This window comes from Scyliorhinus canicula, chromosome 28, assembly GCF_902713615.1.
Source record: "Scyliorhinus canicula chromosome 28, sScyCan1.1, whole genome shotgun sequence".
Taxonomy (NCBI): domain Eukaryota; kingdom Metazoa; phylum Chordata; class Chondrichthyes; order Carcharhiniformes; family Scyliorhinidae; genus Scyliorhinus; species Scyliorhinus canicula.
The window spans coordinates 9,690,581-9,708,481 of NC_052173.1; the positions used below are offsets into that span (position 1 = coordinate 9,690,581).

At 50.4% G+C, this 17,901-nt stretch overlaps 1 protein-coding gene across 2 annotated transcripts; it reads right to left on the reverse strand.

Annotated features, from left to right (window-relative positions):
• Positions 1–562: 562 nt before the first annotated feature.
• On the reverse strand, positions 563–6,672 carry LOC119958227 (EEF1A lysine methyltransferase 3-like). 2 transcript variants are annotated; one of them, XM_038786632.1, is made up of 4 exons: positions 6,635–6,672; positions 5,396–5,665; positions 3,868–3,979; positions 563–1,285 (listed from the first exon to the last, which is right to left on the reverse strand). In XM_038786632.1, exons 2-4 carry the CDS (start codon positions 5,564–5,566, stop codon positions 900–902), a joined length of 669 nt encoding a protein of 222 aa, XP_038642560.1. In that variant the 5' UTR covers positions 5,567–5,665; positions 6,635–6,672; the 3' UTR covers positions 563–899. The 2 variants fall into 2 exon arrangements, with proteins under 2 accessions (XP_038642560.1, XP_038642562.1); XM_038786634.1 differs by lacking the exon at positions 6,635–6,672 and adding an exon at positions 6,277–6,618.
• Positions 6,673–17,901: the final 11,229 nt, after the last annotated feature.

Genomic DNA, 17,901 nt, shown 5'->3' on the forward strand with positions numbered 1-17,901 from the left:
CCTGGTGGCAGGTACGGAAACCGGTCACAGGGTCCACCCCCCAATCTGTGCTAAGTTAGCTATTCTTAGCCAGAGGTTGTAACAACACCGTCATTGACCTCAGTTGCCTTGGGCCAGATATGGGGCGAGAGGGAACGACCAATTAGGATTGACTGAACAGCACGAGCCTTGGCTGTGATACCTAAATGGTCAAATAGCTTATTTTTAAATTTAAAAATTTTTTTTAGAATACCCAATTATTTTTTTTCCAATTAAGGGGCAGTGGCCAATCCACTTACCCTGCACATCTTTGGATTGTGGGGGTGAAACCCATACAAACACGGGGAGAATGTGCAAACTGCACAAGGGCAGTGACCCAGGGCCAGGATTCGAACCCGGGGCCTCAGCACGGCAAACCCAGTGCTAACCACTGCGCCATAAACCGCCCTTGTCAAATAGCTTTTTAAAAAAAATTTGGAGTACCCAATTCATTTTTTCAATTTAGGGGCAATTTAGTGCGGCCAATTCACCTAACCTGCACATCTTTGGGTTGTGGGGGTGAGACCCACGCAGACACGGGGAGAATGTGCAAACTCCACACGGACAGTGACCCAGAGCCGGGATCGAACCTGGGACCTCGGCGCCGTGAGGCAGCAGGGCTAACCCACTGCGCCACCGTGCTGCTCTCAAATAGTTTATTAACTTGACTCAGGTACCAGTGTGTTGCTGGAATATATTGAACGGTGTGGCAGGATAAACCACCAACATCTGGAATTAAATGGGTTTTCAAAAAAAAAAAAAAGGTCAAAGGATTAATAGAAATTGATTTGTCAATCCGACCTATGTGGGTGAATTACAGAAGGGTTGTCTCATCTTGGCAGTCGTGTTAAAGGACAGATTGTCCTTACGACCCTCGTCACTCAGTTCTTTTTAGTCACTTTGTACAGGTTGATATTTTGCTCCTCGTTCCTGTAAAGAAGTTGGCACTGAAAATGCAGAGGCAGGATCTCCTTGTAGAAATAGTCAGTCGCGTGCTCGCTCCGCATTTTGGAAGAGAGATAAATGGTGGCGCTCTCTGCACTGAGATGCTGCAGTGTCTGGACAAGTGAGGAAAAGGTCTCGGGAAGGTACACAATGTCGGAGCCCAGAACAATGCTGTAGTCAGACGGAAAATGCCTGTGGTTGCGGCCCCAGGATAAAGCACGGACCTGGCAGCGGTGTGCCCAGGAAGAGGGGACATTGGCCAAGACGTTGTTCTCTATTTGCTTCAAAGCATGTGGCAGGTCTGTGATTGTTACATCGCCACCTGATGAATACAAAGAAAGAATGACAGCCCTCTGAGGGTTTTGGAGTCAGCCATGTTTATAAATCTCCAAATCCAAACAATTGCTTGCATTTATATAGCGCCTTCAATGAGGTACAAATGTCCCAACGGCTTCACAGCAGCGATGATCAAACAAAGTTGGACATTGAGCAACATAAGGAGATATTAGGGACAGGGGACCAAAATCGTAGTCAAAGAGGAGCATCTTAAAGGAAGAGAGAGAGAGAGAAAATGTGGTGGAAGGCTTTAGGGCAGAAATTCCACAGCTTGGGGTCCCAGGTAGCCGAAGACACGGCCGCCAGTCGTGAAGCGATGAAAAACCGAGGGGGAATTGGAGGGGCGCAGAGATCTCAGAGAGTTGTAGGGGGCTGGAGGAGGTTAGAGAGATAGGGAGGGTTGCAGGGGCTGGAGGAGGTTACAGAGATAGTGAGGGTTGTCCGGGCTGGAGGAGGTTACAGAGATTGGGAGGGTTGTAGGGGCTGGAGGAGGTTACAGAGATAGGGAGGGGGTGTAGGGACTGGAGGAGGTTCCAGAGATAGGGAGGGGGTGTAGGGGCTGGAGGGGGTTACAGAGATAGGGAGGGTTGTAGGGGTTCTGGAGGAGGTTACAGAGATAGGGAGGGTTGTAAGGGCTGGAGAAGGTTACAGAGATAGGGAGGTTTGTAGGGGTTCTGGAGGAGGTTACAGAGATAGGGAGGGGTGAAGGGACTGGAGGAGGTTACAGAGATAGGGAGGGCTGTAAGGGCTGGAGAAGGTTACAGAGATAGGGAGGTTTGTAGGGGTTCTGGAGGAGGTTACAGAGATAGGGAGGGGTGAAGGGGCTGGAGGAGGTTACAGAGATAGGGAGGGGGTGTAGGGACTGGAGGAGGTTCCAGAGATAGGGAGGGCTGTAAGGGCTGGAGAAGGTTACAGAGATAGGGAGGTTTGTAGGGGTTCTGGAGGAGGTTACAGAGATAGGGAGGGTTGTAGGGGCTGGAAGAGGTTACAGAGATAGGGAGGTTTGTAGGGGTTCTGGAGGAGGTTACAGAGATAGGGAGGGGTGAAGGGGCTGGAGGAGGTTACAGAGATAGGGAGGGGTGTAGGGGGCTGGAGGTGGTTACAGAGATAGGGAGGGTTGTAGGGACTGGAGGAGGTTACAGAGATAGGGAGGGTTGTGGGGCTGGAGGAGGTACAGAGATAGGGAGGGTTGTGGGGGCTGGAGGAGGTTACAGAAATAGGGAGGGTTGTAGGGCTGGAGGAGGTTACAGAGATAGGGAGGGGTGTAGGGGGCTGGGGGAGGTTACAGAGATAGGGAGGGGTGTAGGGGCTGGAGGAGGTTACAGAGATAGGGAGGGTTGTGGGGCTGGAGGAGGTACAGAGATAGGGAGGGTTGTGGGGGCTGGAGGAGGTTACAGAAATAGGGAGGGCTGTGGGGACTGGATGAGGTTACATAGATAGGGAGTGGTGTAGGGGGCTGGGGGAGGTTACAGAGATAGGGAGGGGTGTAGGGGCTGGAGGAGGTTACAGAGATAGGGAGGGTTGTGGGGCTGGAGGAGGTACAGAGATAGGGAGGGTTGTGGGGGCTGGAGGAGGTTACAGAAATAGGGAGGGCTGTGGGGACTGGATGAGGTTACATAGATAGGGAGTGGTGTAACCCTGGATAAAAGCAAGTTACTGCAGATGCTGGAATCTGAAACGAAAGAGAAAATGCTGGAAAATCTCAGCAAGTCTGGCAGCATCTGTAGGGACAGAAAAGAGCTAACGTTTCGAGTCCGATGACTCTTTGTCAAAGTGGTGTAACCCTGCTGGTTATGAAGGGATACCGGCAGGTTCCTTTGACTTTCCGCGCAAAGGAAATCTCTGCCTTTGTAAGTTGCTGTTTTCCAGGTTTATCTGGAGTTGAGGGGGAAGACTGCCAGCTCCCAGTGACAGATCTCACCGTATTCAGATTTTGTTCGGCTACCTGGTCAATCCTTCGCAATTCCACAGAGTACCAACCACCTGCCTGGCTCAGCTGTTGGATTAACAAAGCTGCCACAGGGAGGCTTAAGTTGGTTGCAGATTTCCTTTGCCAATTGTGCCATGATGGGGACATCTCCATCCCAGGAGGGTAGCAGTCACTGTTTGATCAGCAATCCCGGGGGGGGGGGGGGGGACCACAGATTGAATATGGGACCTGTCTAGTCTGTATACTGTAGTAATCTAGCCAGCTGTGACATCAGAGGAATGACAGCAATAATGTATCGTTCATTGAAGGGGAACTATCTGTTTAGCAAGCAAACTTTTTTTTTTTTTTTTAAATTGTACCCACCTCCCTCCCCCATCAACACAAAACATGTCATTACTTCAAAAGCAGACTGCGGACACGGAGACCCTTAAATCGAAACAGAAAATGCTGGAAATACTCAACAGCTCAGGCAGCTTCTGTGGAGAGCGAAATTGGCCAAGGATTAACATGGTTTCTCTCTCCACGGATGCTTGCAGGCCTGCTGAGTTCCTCCAGCACGTTCGCCTCATATTCCGTGTGCAATTCTGTCTGTTTTCCTCTCTCACATTACACGCTTGGCTTGGATACTTTAAACTTACCCAAAAGCACAGCCAGAATCCCTACAATTCCAGTGCCTGCTCCCAGTTCGATTACCTTCCTCTCACAGAAGCTCACCTTCTGTTCTTCAAAGTACTGACAAAGAGCCAGAGCCTGAAAAGATCACACATTCACGTGAAACAAATTCATTTAGAGGCTGGTGTGACGTATTGTGGCCTCAGCACATAGTGGCAGAATACAAGAGAGAGAGAGAGGGAATGAAAAAAGACGTGTATTTAAATTGCACCTATCACTGCCTCAAAGCGTCCCAAAGTGCTGTACAACCAATGAAGCGTAGTCACTGTTGTAATGTCTGAAACACGGCAGCCAATTTGCACACAGCAAGTTCCCATAGTCAGCAATGTGATAAATGATCAGATAATCTTTTTGCTAGGTGTTGGTTGAAGGCTAAATGTGGCCAGGACACTGGGCAGAACTCTCCTGCCCTTCTTCAAAATGGTGTAACGGGATCTTTATCAGCTATCCGAGAAGGGGAGACTCGGTTTAATGTCCCATCCGACAGATGAGACATTAGTGCAGCATCTCCTCGCTACTGCACTGCAAGCAGCAGCCTGGATTTTTGCATCCCTGGAGTGAGACTTGAACCTTGAATTTTCTGACTCCGAGGAGGAGTGCTCACACTGAGCCACTGCTGACACCTGTGGGGAGAAGGAGCAGCTGTCACCAGGCTAATCTCCCCCAGGTCAATTCAGGTAAGAAAGAATTTGCATTGATGTGTCACCTCATCACATCCTCAGGATGTCCCAGCCAATGATTTACTTTGAAATGTAGTTGCTATTTCTCTGTCGGAAACACGACAGCCAATTTGTGTGTAGGAAGGTCTCACAAAGATAAGCTAAATGAGGTGAATGGGTGCATTGGGAGGGGGAAAGGGATAACATTTGATCAGGACACCAGAAGGACTCCCTTGCTCTTTTTCCAATAGTAATTTTTACATTTACCCGAGTAGGCAAACATGTATTCAGTTGGATGGCACCTCTGACAGTGCAACTCTACTGCAGGACTGCACTGAAACGTCAGCCTAGATTATAATTAGGTGCCAGTCTTGAAGTGAGCTTTGAACGGAGAACATAGAGTGCAGAAGGAGGCCATTCGGTCCATCGAGTCTGCACCGACCCACTTAAGCCCTCACTTCCACCCTATCCCCGTAACCCAATAACCCCCTTCTAACCTTTTTTTGGTCACTAAGGGCAATTTATCATGGCCAGTCCACCTAACCTGCATGTCTTTGGACTGTGGGAGGAAACCGGAGCACCCGGAGGAAACCCACGCAGACACGGGGAGAACGTGCAGACTCCGCACAGACAGCGACCCTGTGGGGAATCGGCCCTGGCGCTGTGAAGCCACAGTGCTATCCACTTGTGCTACCATGCCGCCCACCTTTCTCACTTTGGAGGGAAAATCCGACCAACTAAACCCAGCTAAAATAGGAGCGTGGCAGATGAATAAATGAGAAGTGACGGGATTGATTTTTCTCCATCCAATACATATGCAGGTCACTGTACTTACAGAATCCCAGACTGGAGCAGCCACTCCTAGATCAGCGCTGAAGTTCTGGGTGATCTTTAAAACGTGCCCACAAAACTGGTAACTGCTCTCCTCGGTGTAACAATCGGAAAAGAGGCCAAGCTCACTGGGAAAAACACTGCACAAATGGTCGTCCACTTGGGGTTGCATCATCCTTCCTGGCTGGATTATTTTTCACTGAAGCAAGGGTAGTTTGCAGTTTCCCCCTGCCTCCATCTGATCGCAAGAGGAACGTGTTCCAAGTCGTGTTTCCTTTTGTGGAAGAGAAAACAGGGAGAATAATTTAAAAAACTTTGGAATGTTGTGCTTTGACATGGGGAGGAATTTTGAAGTATTTGGGTTGGTCCTGTGTGTGAGTGTGTGGGGCGTGTGGGGGGGGGGGGGGGGGGGGGGGAGCTGGGCTAGGTTGAGTTGTTACAATACCTACACATTTGAAGCGGAGATGCCGGCGTTGGATTGGGGTGAGCACAGTAAGAAGTCTTACAAACCGGTTTGTTTCAAATCACTAGCTTCTGGAGCATTGCTCCTTCCTCAAGCGAAGGTCGTCACAAGTAGGCTTGCATTAACACAGGCAGCACAGTGGTTAGCACAGTAGCTTCACAGCGCTAGGGTCCCAGGTTCGATTCCCAGCTTGGGTCACTGTCTGTGCAGAGTCTGCACATTCTCCCCGTGTCTGCATGGGTTTCTTCCGGGCGCTCTGGGACACTGCGAGGAAGGAGCAGTGCTCCAAAAGCTAGTGTTTGAAACAAACCTGTCGGACTTTAACCTGGTGCTGGAAGACTTCTTGCTGTGTATACCTTTGAAGTCACTGCTCAGGTACTCTCTGCAACACAGATAACTGAACAGGCAGATCCAGTACTTACAAATGGGAAGAGGGAAAGTCCTTGGCTTTGGTAGCCCCCTGAAAATGCCCAGCTCTGCTCTGGCTGAACAAACCTGACAACAAAATTTGACACCTTGAAGTGTGAAGATGCACAAAATGATTTTGTTGTCAGGTTTGCAGGGTCAGCTCACCAAAGGTTCACACAAAACAAAAACTTTGTTTACAAGGACTATTCATAAATTGATTTGTTTTTAAAGTTATCACAAATGCATATGTTTAAATAGTTCGTGGACACTCTTCCCTCACAGCTTTCACCCCCGAAGCATTAACTTTCCGTGGAGAAAGTAAATATCAACTTTATAACTTTCTAGTGAACACTCTTGACACCTCATCCGTACCGGGCGCTCGGGCTCTCTGGGGGCGGGTCCACGTCCCAATTGGTCAATTAAACGATATCTCCACTTCTGATTGGCCAGCCGGGATGCCGATCATCTCACTGGTGGGGCGGGCTAACATCCAATTGGTCCAGTCCGCGCGAATCCCGCTTCCAATTGGTCAGCCGGGATGCCAATCAGCCTAATTGTGGGGCGAGCTAACATCCATTTGGTCCAGTCAGCTCATATCCCACTTCCGACTGGCCAGCCGGGCCGCCAATCATCCCACTAATGAGGCGGGCTTACATGCCAATTGGCCCAGTGAACAGGCATCTCGCTGCCGATTGGATAGCGTGGCTGCCCATCATCCGGCTGTCCGGCCCACTGGTGGGACGCGAAGGTTTTGTCGCTCGGTTGTTTTCGGAAAGTTGGCTGCGTGGCGTTCGGCCACGGCCGCGGAAGAGCGCGTTCCTCAACAACCTCGACGGTGAGGCGCCAGGACCAAACTTAACCGCGAGCGGCCAACAGCTTCTCGAAATCACTTCACAAAGGAGGGGATGTAGAAAGCTCCCACTGCTGGCTGAAGCCAGCTAGCGACAGGGAAATTTCCGTTTCCCAAAATATGAAGGCAAATATGTGACGTGGCGTGGATTTAGTCTCAACGTGAAGCAGGGTCAGAGGGTGCAGATAATTGCTTCAGACCCAAACCTCTCAGCCTCTAAAGATTCCCTTTAAAACCGAGCACTTTGCCCCAATATTTGGTCATTTGTCGTAATAATAATAATTATTATTATCACAAGCAGCACGGTAGCATGGTGGTTAGCATAAATGCTTCACAGCTCCAGGGTCCCAGGTTCGATTCCCGGCTGGGTCACTGTCTGTGTGGAGTCTGCACGTCCTCCCCCTGTGTGCGTGGGTTTCCTCCGGGTGCTCCGGTTTCCTCCCACAGTCCAAAGATGTGCGGGTTAGGTGGATTGGCCGTGCTAAATTGCCCGTAGTGTCCTAATAAAAGTAAGGTTAAGGGGGGGGTTGTTGGGTTACGGGTATAGGGTGGATACGTGGGTTTGAGTCGGGTGATCATTGCTCGGCACAACATCGAGGGCCGAAGGGCCTGTTCTGTGCTGTACTGTTCTATGTTCTATGTAAGTAGGCTTACATTAACACAGGCAGCATGGTAGCACAATGGTTAGCACTGTGGCTGCATGCTCTCCCGTGTCTGCGTGCTCTTTCCAAGGGCCGGGGCAGACTCGATGGGCTGAATGGCCTCCTTCTGCACTGTAAATTCTATGAACACTGCAATGAAGTTACTGTGAAAAGCCCCTAGCCGCCACACTCCGCGCCTGTTCAAGTACACAGAGGGAGAATTCAAAATGTCCAAATTACCTAACCGCACGTCTTTCAATAGGAATCCCACCATCAGATCTGAAGTGGGGGGGAAGAAAGAGAGTCGGTAGAGTGGCTTGTGTACAGACTGGGATCGAATGTAATGCTGAGTAACTTCCTAATGATATATATAAATGGGTGACTGACCTGAGGACAAATAACCACCCCGATGGTATCATGCTGACTGCATGTTGGGCACACTCACTTCAATGGACAGCTGCCAGTATTGGCTGGAACTCCAGAGAACTATCGTACATGGAAATGTCAGTTTATTTAACACACAAACTGTATTTACATTGAGAAGTAACAAGAATATCACTTCTAAGAATACATTTCAATGAAATATGGGGATACTAATATTAAATATTAAGGTAACTCCTTGATGTTCTCTGGTGTCAAAGGCCTATTTTTACTTCCCTTCCTATTCCAGCCTACCAAGACCGGCACAGTGGTTAGCACTGCTGCCTGACAGTGCCAGGGGACCTGGGTTCGATTCCGGCCCTGGGTGACTGTCGGTACGGAGTCTGCACGTTCTCCCCATGTCTGTCTGCGTTTCCTCTGGGTGCTCCAGTTTCTGCCCACATTCCAAAGATGTGCAGGTAGATACCATAGATTGGCAATGGTAAAATTGCCCCGTGGCATCCAAAGATATGCAGGTTAGGATATGGGTTAGGGTGGGGGAGTGGTCGTAGATTGTCTGATCTTTCAAAGGGCTAGGGCAGACCTGGTGGGCCAAATGGCCTCCTCCTGCATTGCAGGGATTCTATGGATAGAGCATTAAATATATTAATATATCCTTGTATTTTTGCATCCAGTCTTATCCTGTGATCCTTTGTTGCCAGTGTCTTCCTTTACAATTATTCAACGCTCAATACTTAAATGGTAGAATATGCTCGAGGGGCTGAATGACTTGTTTCTGTTCCAATGTCGGATCACTGCTAATTTGCACGTTTTAATCACTAATACTGACGGCTTCTCTGTCACCTTGTTCTGAAATTGTTCAAAATTATCCGAGACCTAACAATAACTTCCCCTTCTACTTATTTCATGTGATCACTGTCTCCTTTCTGTACCTGTTGTATCAGAGCTCTCACTGAATCTCTGATACTGTATGCCCATATCCCACACTGTCATTGGAATACTAGCCCCAGAATGTTCAGCCAATCTGCCTAAATTCACCATGGATTATCTCAGTACCACTTCTCCACTGAACTATTTGAAGAACTGTCACTAATACTGAGGCAGCATGGGGTGAAGTAAAAGAGTGGAGAGGTTCCTATTGCCAGCAGGTTTAGAGATGGTATTCAGTTCTCAATGGGTTAAGGCTCAGTGTAAAGTGAGACTGATTACATTTACTGCTCCAGAGGGTCAATGTTCACTTGCATATTCTGGCCATGGACTCCCATCTCGGTTCCCCTGCCACGTAGGCAGTTCTTGCTTCATCTCACTGCTGCCTGAAATCAACTGAACCGTAGAAAAACAAAACAAGCAGAAACACAATTGTGCTGACTCGCTGGAGGTTGGCTAGCTCACCCAGAATCTCATGTTCATTTGGCTTTCAAAGCTTCATGACATAATGTGGCGATTCGTCGGTGCCCTGTGTTTAATGGACTATGCCATCAGAAATGTGTTATTATTGGTCAACAGTCCAAGGGTGAACTAAACACCTGACCAAGGTCTTGCTCTCAGCAAGGCCTCTGATTGCAAGATCCAAATGCAGTCATTTGGTAATATGGCAACCTTTTACACTGCGCTTTTACCTTTGGGTTGTGGGGGCGAAACCCACCCAAACATGGGGAGAATGTGCAAACCACACGGACAGAGACCCAGAGCCGGGATTGAACCTGGGACCTCAGCGCCGTGAGACAGCAGTGCTAACCACTGCACCACCGTGCTGCCATACTGCACTGTGATGTTAAAGTTGTAATCTAGACTTCCATCCAAGCTATGTCCTGAGGTATAGAATCATAGAATTTACAATGCAGAAGGAGGCCATTCGGCCCATCCGTGTCTGCACCGGCCCTTGTAAAGAGCACCCTACCTAAGCCCACACCTCCACCCTGTCCCCGTAACCCCATCTAACCTTTTTTGGACACAAAGGGACAATTTAGCATGGCCAATACACCTAACCTGCACATGTTTAGACTGTGGGAGGAAACCGGAGGACACGCAGACACGGGGAGAACGTGCACACTCCCCACAGTCAGTGACCCAGTGGGGAATCGAACCTGGGGCCCTGGAGCTGTGAAGAAACTGTGCTAACCACTGTGCTACTGTAGCTGATCTCAGCCAGGGCTTCATAATAGGCCTCAAAATTCCTGGACTTTAAAAAAAAAGAAAATCGATCTCGATTTAATGTCTCATCCAAAACACATCCTTGACAGTGCAGTGCTCCCTCAGTATTGCACTGGGAACGATAGATTATGGGCTCAAATCCTGGAGCAGGACCAGTACCCACAACCTTCTGATTTATACTTGAGAGCGCCGCCCACTGCACCATGGCTGAAGTGCTTTATTAAGAAATGAAGGTGGTCACCCTGGATCACATATTTTCTTGTTCTAATATATGAAAATGAAAATCGCTTATCGTCACGAGTAGGCTTCAATTAAGTTACTGTGAAAAGCTCCTAGTCGCCACATTCCGGCGCCTGTTCGCCTAGCTTTCTCTTCATCAGACTAATTTTCTTGTGGCTCCCATGCTAAACCATTGGTTGCTATGATGGTTTGGTTGCTATGATTAACAACATGATCATAGCAACCAATCCTAGACCCTGCACACAGATATTGCATTGTTTTCCTGCTGTACAATGTTTGCCGATAAAGTAAATTAAAAGTGCCCCAAATGCTATTGTTTCAATTGTGTTTAAATAATGATTTTGGGCAGCACGGTGGCACAGTGGTTAGCATTGCTGCCTCACGGCACCGAGGTCCCAGGTTCGATCCCGGCCCTGGGTCACTGTCCGTGTGGAGTTTGCACATTCTCCCCGTGTCTGTGTGGGTTTCGCCCCCACAACCCAAAAGATGTGCAGGATAGGTGGATTGGCCATGCTAAATTGCCCCTTAATTGGAAAAAATAATTGGGCACTCTAAATTTGAAAAAAAAAAATCATTTTGATCAAAACAGAACAACCTGTTTTTCATTTTCAGTGCAGAAGGATATAGTCTGGTCTGGGTGTCATGGCAAGGCAGACAGAAGTAATGTACAGGCCGGATCCAGTCCGGGGGCTGGATTTTGCCCACCCCTGTTTTGACATCTCCCACACGCAGACCTTGCAGGAGGTGACCATCTTAACTGTCAGTGAAATTTATAGGCAGCAATAATGTATTCCTTGGAACAGAGGAGCAGGAGTAGGCCATGAAGTGAATCGAGACTTATTTTCTTTCTCACAGATAGTGTCTGTAGAAAGGGCCACTGCCAGAAATGAAACATTTGATTTTCAAATTCTCATCCTTGTTTTCAAATCTTTGCACGGCTTCATCTCTCCTGATCTGTCTAACCCCACAACTCTGTCCAATTCTGGCCTCTTGCGCACCCCTCGATTTCTATCGCTCCATTGTTGGCAGCTGTGCCTTCGGCTATCTGGGCCCGAAGCTCTGGAATTTCTTCCCTAAACCTCTCCATCTCGCCTTCCTTTCAGATGCTCCTTAAAACCTACCCTTTTGTCCAAGTTTTTGGTTCTGATATCTCCTTATGAGGCTCAATGTTAAATTGTGTTTTACAATGGGGGCCTCACGGTAGCAAGGGGCCTCACGGTAGCATGGTGGTTAGCATCAATGCTTCACAGCTCCAGGGTCCCAGGTTCGATTCCCGGCTGGGTCACTGTCTGTGTGGAGTCTGCACGTCCTCCCCGTGTGTGCGTGGGTTTCCTCCGGGTGCTCCGGTTTCCTCCCACAGTCCAAAGATGTGCGGGTTAGGTGGATTGGCCATGCTAAATTGCCCGTAGTGTAAGGTTAAGGGGGGTTTGTTGGGTTACGGGTATACGGGTTACGTGGGTTTAAGTAGGGTGATCATTGTTCGGCACAACATCGAGGGCCGAAGGGCCTGTTCTGTGCTGTACTGTTCTATGTTCTATGTTCTAATGCTCCTGTGAAGTGCCTTGGGACATTTTACTATGTTAAAGGTGCTATATAAATGCAAGTTGTTGATAATATAAAAGGTAAGTATCTTTATAGATAACACTTGATCAGTTTCAATCACATGAAGGGATCTGAGAGGGACTTCCTAGATTAGTTATTGGCCTTTGTCTCTTGTTTTATTGCATATCCCAGGAGATGACCTGCCTGCTGAGGTTTTGAGGATGGGAGGGGAGTGGGGCGTTGTGATGGATGCGCTGCTCTTTGCCTGATTTTCAATTTTGCATGATTCCAGCTGTGGATGAGTGTTGGTTGCGGGGGAGTCAATTGGCTTGGAAAGCATTTGTGGATTGAAGAGAATTTCAGGGCAATTCAAACCCTTGGGCTGAGTTGATCCTGCTAGCACAATGCATTAATGGAGTTATTAAATTGTTAACCAGTGCACAACCCAAAGGAATGAAACCCTCTGCTGAGTTCATCATTATAAATATGCATTGCTTTCATTTTTTGCAAATTCTGTATCCATTAAGGTGAGGGGGAATCATTGCTGGAATGCTGTCTCTGCAGTACGTGCTTCCAGGCTTGGTTCAGTATGGGCCAAATGCAGGTTAAAGCTCCCTTTACTGAGCCTCAACCATTTATCTTAAGTGCAATCTCAATAAAGCCTTGGTGTGCTATTTGTGCTCTCGATCCTGACCTCCCTAATTACCCTCCCACCCCTAGTTACCATTGAGGAGGTGGTGGTGAGCTGCTTCTGGAACCGCTGCAGTCCCTGTGGTGTAGGTACACCCACTGTGCTGTTAGGGAGGGTGTTCCACCATTTTGATCTAGCGACATGAAGGAATAGCCGATGTATTTCCAAGTCAGGATAGTGAGTGACTTGGAGGGGAACCTCCAGGTGGTGGGGTTCCCAGGTATCTGCTGCCCGTGTCCTTCTAGATGGTCGTGGGTTTGGAAGGTGCTGTCTAAGGAACCTTGGTGAGTTGCTGCAGCGCATCTTGTAGATGGTACACACGGCTGCCACTGTTCAGCGGTGGTAGAGGGATTGAATGTTTGTGGATGGGGTGCCAATCAAGCAGACTGCTTTGACCTGGATGGTGTTGAGCTTCTGGAGTGTTGTTGGAGCTGCACTCATCCAGGCAAGTGGAGAGTCTTCCATCACACTCCTGACTTGTGCCTTGTAGATGGTGGACAGGCTTTGAGGGGGGGGCAGGAGGTGAGTTACTCTCCGCAGGATTCCTAGCCTTTGACCTCCCCTGGTAGCCACAGTATTAATATGGCTATTCCAATTCAGTTTCTGGTGAATGGTAACATGAGAGTGAGGGAAAGAAGAGATTTGTTTGATTGAGAGGAAACCTTTGATGCAGGTACATATCAGTGCAGGGGGAGAGTGGCACAATGGTAATGTTACTGAACCTAGTAACCCAGACTTCTGTGGCAGCCGGGGGAAATTTAAATTCAATTACTTAATAAATCTGGAACTAAAAAGCTACGAAACTGGGAAGCATGGTGGCACAGTGGTTAGCATTGCTGCCTCACGGCACCGAGGTCCCAGGTTCGATCCCGGCTCTGGGTCACTGTCCGTGTGGAGTTTACACATTCACCCCGTGTTTGCGTGGGTTTAACCCCCACAACCCAAAGATGTGCAGGGTAGGTGGATTGGCCACGCTAAATTGCCCCTTAATTGGAAAAAATGAATTGGGTACTCTAAATTTAAAAAAAAACGTCAGAAACTATATCGCCGTTCCTTCACTGTCGCTGGGTCAAAATCCTGGAACTCCCTCCCTAACAGCACTGTGGGTGTACCTACACCACATGGACTGCAGCGGCTCAAGAAGGCAGCTCACCACCACCTTCTGAAGGTGCAATTAGGGATGGGTAATGAATGATACTCAAGTCAGCGATGTTCACATCCCAAGGTTGAATGAAGGAAAAGCTAGCTGACACACACTGGCCTCACCCTGGATCCAGGCTCTGTGGCTTAGCTGCTTTTGTTCACCCCTGGACAAAAATGGGAAAAATGGGGAAAACAAACTCCGTCAGGGCAGGTGGCTTGGCCATGCGAAATTGCCCCTTAATTGGAAAAAATGAATTGAGTACTCTAAATTTTAAAAAGAACTGTGTCAGGAAAGCCACGCAACGATTGGTTGCTCTGCCACTGGCAATGGCATACCCATTAGTCAGCACTGATTACTGCTCAAATTCTATTTCTTTCTTTTCACTCCTCCTCCATCCACTAATCTACTTCCTTTCTGCACTGAAGACAGTGATCACTTGCTCTGGCTCAGCTGATAGTTCATTCACCCCAACCTACATCACACTGAGTCAGAAGGTTGCAGATTTATGCCCACTTCAGAGACCTGAGCACGTAATCCAAGCTGACACTCCAGTGCAATAGCGAAGGAGTGCATACTATCGGAAGATCAGTAGTAAAGGAGCACTTGACTGGATGGAGGTTCAGGAGGTAAAGAGCACTGCTGTGTCAGGAGGGTCAGTGCCGAGGAGGTGCTGGACTGTTGGAGGGCACGACTGAGGGAGTGCCCTCAGCACTGTCAAGGTTGGAGGGTGGAGGACAGTGCTGAGGGAGAGCTGTGCTATGGGAAGGACTAAGGGAGTGCTGCACTGTCAGAGTCAGTACGAAAGGAGCATTGTGCTGTCTGAGGGCCAGTACTGACGGAATTCTGTACTGTTAGACGGTCAGTACTGAGGGAGTGCCGCACTGTCAGAGGGTCAGTACTGAGGGAGTGCCGCACTGTCAGAGGGTCAGTACTGAGGGAGTGCTGCACTGTCAGAGGGTCAGTACTGAGGGAGTGCTGCACTGTCAGAGGGTCAGTACTGAGGGAGTGCTGCACTGTCAGTGGGTCAGTACTGAGGGAGTGCTGCACTGTCAGATGGTCAGTACTGAGGGAGCCCCGCACTGTCAGAGGGTCAGTACTGAGGGAGTGCCGCACTGTCAGAGGGTCAGTACTGAGGGAGCACCGCACTGTCAGAGGGTCAGTACTGAGGGAGTGCCGCACTGTTAGAGGGTCAGTACTGAGGGAGTGCTGCACTGTCAGAGGGTCAGTACTGAGGGAGTGCTCCACTGTCAGAGGGTCAGTGCTGAGGGAGTGCCGCACTGTCAGAGGGTAGGTACTGAGGGAGTGCTGCACTGTCAGAGGGTCAGTACTGAGGGAGTGCTGCACTGTCAGGGGGTCAGTACTGAGGGAGTGCTGCACTGTCAGAGGGTCAGTACTGAGGGAGTGCTGCACTGTCAGAGGGTCAGTGCTGAGGGAGTGCCGCACTGTCAGAGGGTAGGTACTGAGGGAGTGCTGCACTGTCAGAGGGTCAGTACTGAGGGAGTGCTGCACTGTCAGGGGGTCAGTACTGAGGGAGTGCCGCACTGTCAGAGGGTCAGTACTGAGGGAGTGCCGCACTGTCAGAGGGTCAGTACTGAGGGAGTGCTGCACTGTCAGAGGGTCAGTACTGAGGGAGTGCTGCACTGTCAGAGGGTCAGTACTGAGGGAGTGCTGCACTGTCAGAGGGTCAGTACTGAGGGAGTGCCGCACTGTCAGAGGGTCAGTACTGAGGGAGTCCCGCACTGTCAGAAGGTCAGTACTGAGAGAGTGCCGCACTGTCAGAGGGTCAGTACTGAGTGCTGCACTGTCAGAGGGTCAGTACTGAGTGAGTGCTGCACTGTCGGAGGGTCAGTACTGAGGGAGTGCCGCACTGTCAGAGGGTCAGTACTGAGGGAGTGCTGCACTGTCAGAGGGTCAGTACTGAGGGAGTGCTGCTCTGTCAGAGTGTCAGTACTGAGAGAGCGCTGCACTGTCAGAGGGTCAGTACTGAGGGAGTGCTGCACTGTCAGAGGGTCAGTACTGAGGGAGTGCTGCACTGTCAGAGGGTCAGTACTGAGGGAGTGCCGCACTGTCAGAGGGTCAGTACTGAGGGAGCGCTGCACTGTCAGAGGGTCAGTACTGAGGGAGTGCCGCACTGTCAGAGGGTCAGTACTGAGGGAGTGCTGCACTGTCAGAGGGTCAGTACTGAGGGAGTGCTGCACTGTCAGAGGGTCAGTACTGAGGGAGCGCTGCACTGTCAGAGGGTCAGTACTGAGGGAGTGCCGCACTGTCAGAGGGTCAGTACTGAGGGAGTGCTGCACTGTCAGAGGGTCAGTACTGAGGGAGTGCCGCACTGTCAGAGGGTCAGTACTGAGGGAGTGCTGCACTGTCAGAGGGTCAGTACTGAGGGAGTGCCGCACTGTCAGAGGGTCAGTACTGAGGGAGTGCTGCACTGTCAGAGGGTCAGTACTGAGGGAGCGCTGCACTGTCAGAGGGTCAGTACTGAGGGAGCGCCACACTGTGTAGGGGCATTTCTGAGGGAGTGCCGCACTGTCAGAGGGTCAGTACTGAGGGAGTGCTGCACTGTCAGAGGGTCAGTACTGAGGGAGTGCCGCACTGTCAGAGGGTCAGTACTGAGGGAGTGCTGCACTGTCAGAGGGTCAGTACTGAGGGAGTGCTGCACTGTCAGAGGGTCAGTACTGAGGGAGCGTCGCACTGTCAGAGGGTCAGTACTGAGGGAGTGCCGCACTGTCAAAGGGTCAGTACTGAGGGAGTGCTGCACTGTCAGAGGGTCAGTACTGAGGGAGTGCCGCACTGTCAGAGGGTCAGTACTGAGGGAGCGCTGCACTGTCAGAGGGTCAGTACTGAGGGAGTGCCGCACTGTCAGAGGGTCAGTACTGAGGGAGTGCTGCACTGTCAGAGGGTCAGTACTGAGGGAGTGCTGCACTGTCAGAGGGTCAGTACTGAGGGAGCGCTGCACTGTCAGAGGGTCAGTACTGAGGGAGTGCCGCACTGTCAGAGGGTCAGTACTGAGGGAGTGCTGCACTGTCAGAGGGTCAGTACTGAGGGAGTGCCGCACTGTCATAGGGTCAGTACTGAGGGAGTGCTGCACTGTCAGAGGGTCAGTACTGAGGGAGTGCCGCACTGTCAGAGGGTCAGTACTGAGGGAGTGCTGCACTGTCAGAGGGTCAGTACTGAGGGAGCGCTGCACTGTCAGAGGGTCAGTACTGAGGGAGCGCCACACTGTGTAGGGGCATTTCTGAGGGAGTGCCGCACTGTCAGAGGGTCAGTACTGAGGGAGTGCTGCACTGTCAGAGGGTCAGTACTGAGGGAGTGCCGCACTGTCAGAGGGTCAGTACTGAGGGAGTGCTGCACTGTCAGAGGGTCAGTACTGAAGGAGTGCTGCACTGTCAGAGGGTCAGTACTGAGGGAGCGTCGCACTGTCAGAGGGTCAGTACTGAGGGAGTGCCGCACTGTCAAAGGGTCAGTACTGAGGGAGTGCCGCACTGTCAGAGGGTCAGTACTGAGGGAGTGCCGCACTGTCAGATGGTCAGTACTGAGGGAGTGCCGCACTGTCAGAGGGTCAGTACTGAGGGAGTGCTGCACTGTCAGAGGGTCAGTACTGAGGGAGTGCTGCACTGTCAGAGGGTCAGTACTGAGGGAGTGCTGCACTGTCAGAGGGTCAGTACTGAGGGAGTGCTGCACTGTCAGAGGGTCAGTACTGAGGGAGTGCTGCACTGTCAGAGGGTCAGTACTGAGGGAGTGCCGCACTGTCAGAGGGTCAATACTGAGGGAGTGCTGCACTGTCAGAGGGTCAGTACTGAGGGAGTGCCGCACTGTCAGAGGGTCAGTACTGAGGGAGTGCTGCACTGTCAGAGGGTCAGTACTGAGGGAGCGCTGCACTGTCAGAGGGTCAGTACTGAGGGAGCGCCACACTGTGTAGGGGCATTTCTGAGGGAGTGCCACACTGTTATAGGTGCATTTTTTAGATGAAATATTAAACCCATCTCCCCTCTCAGT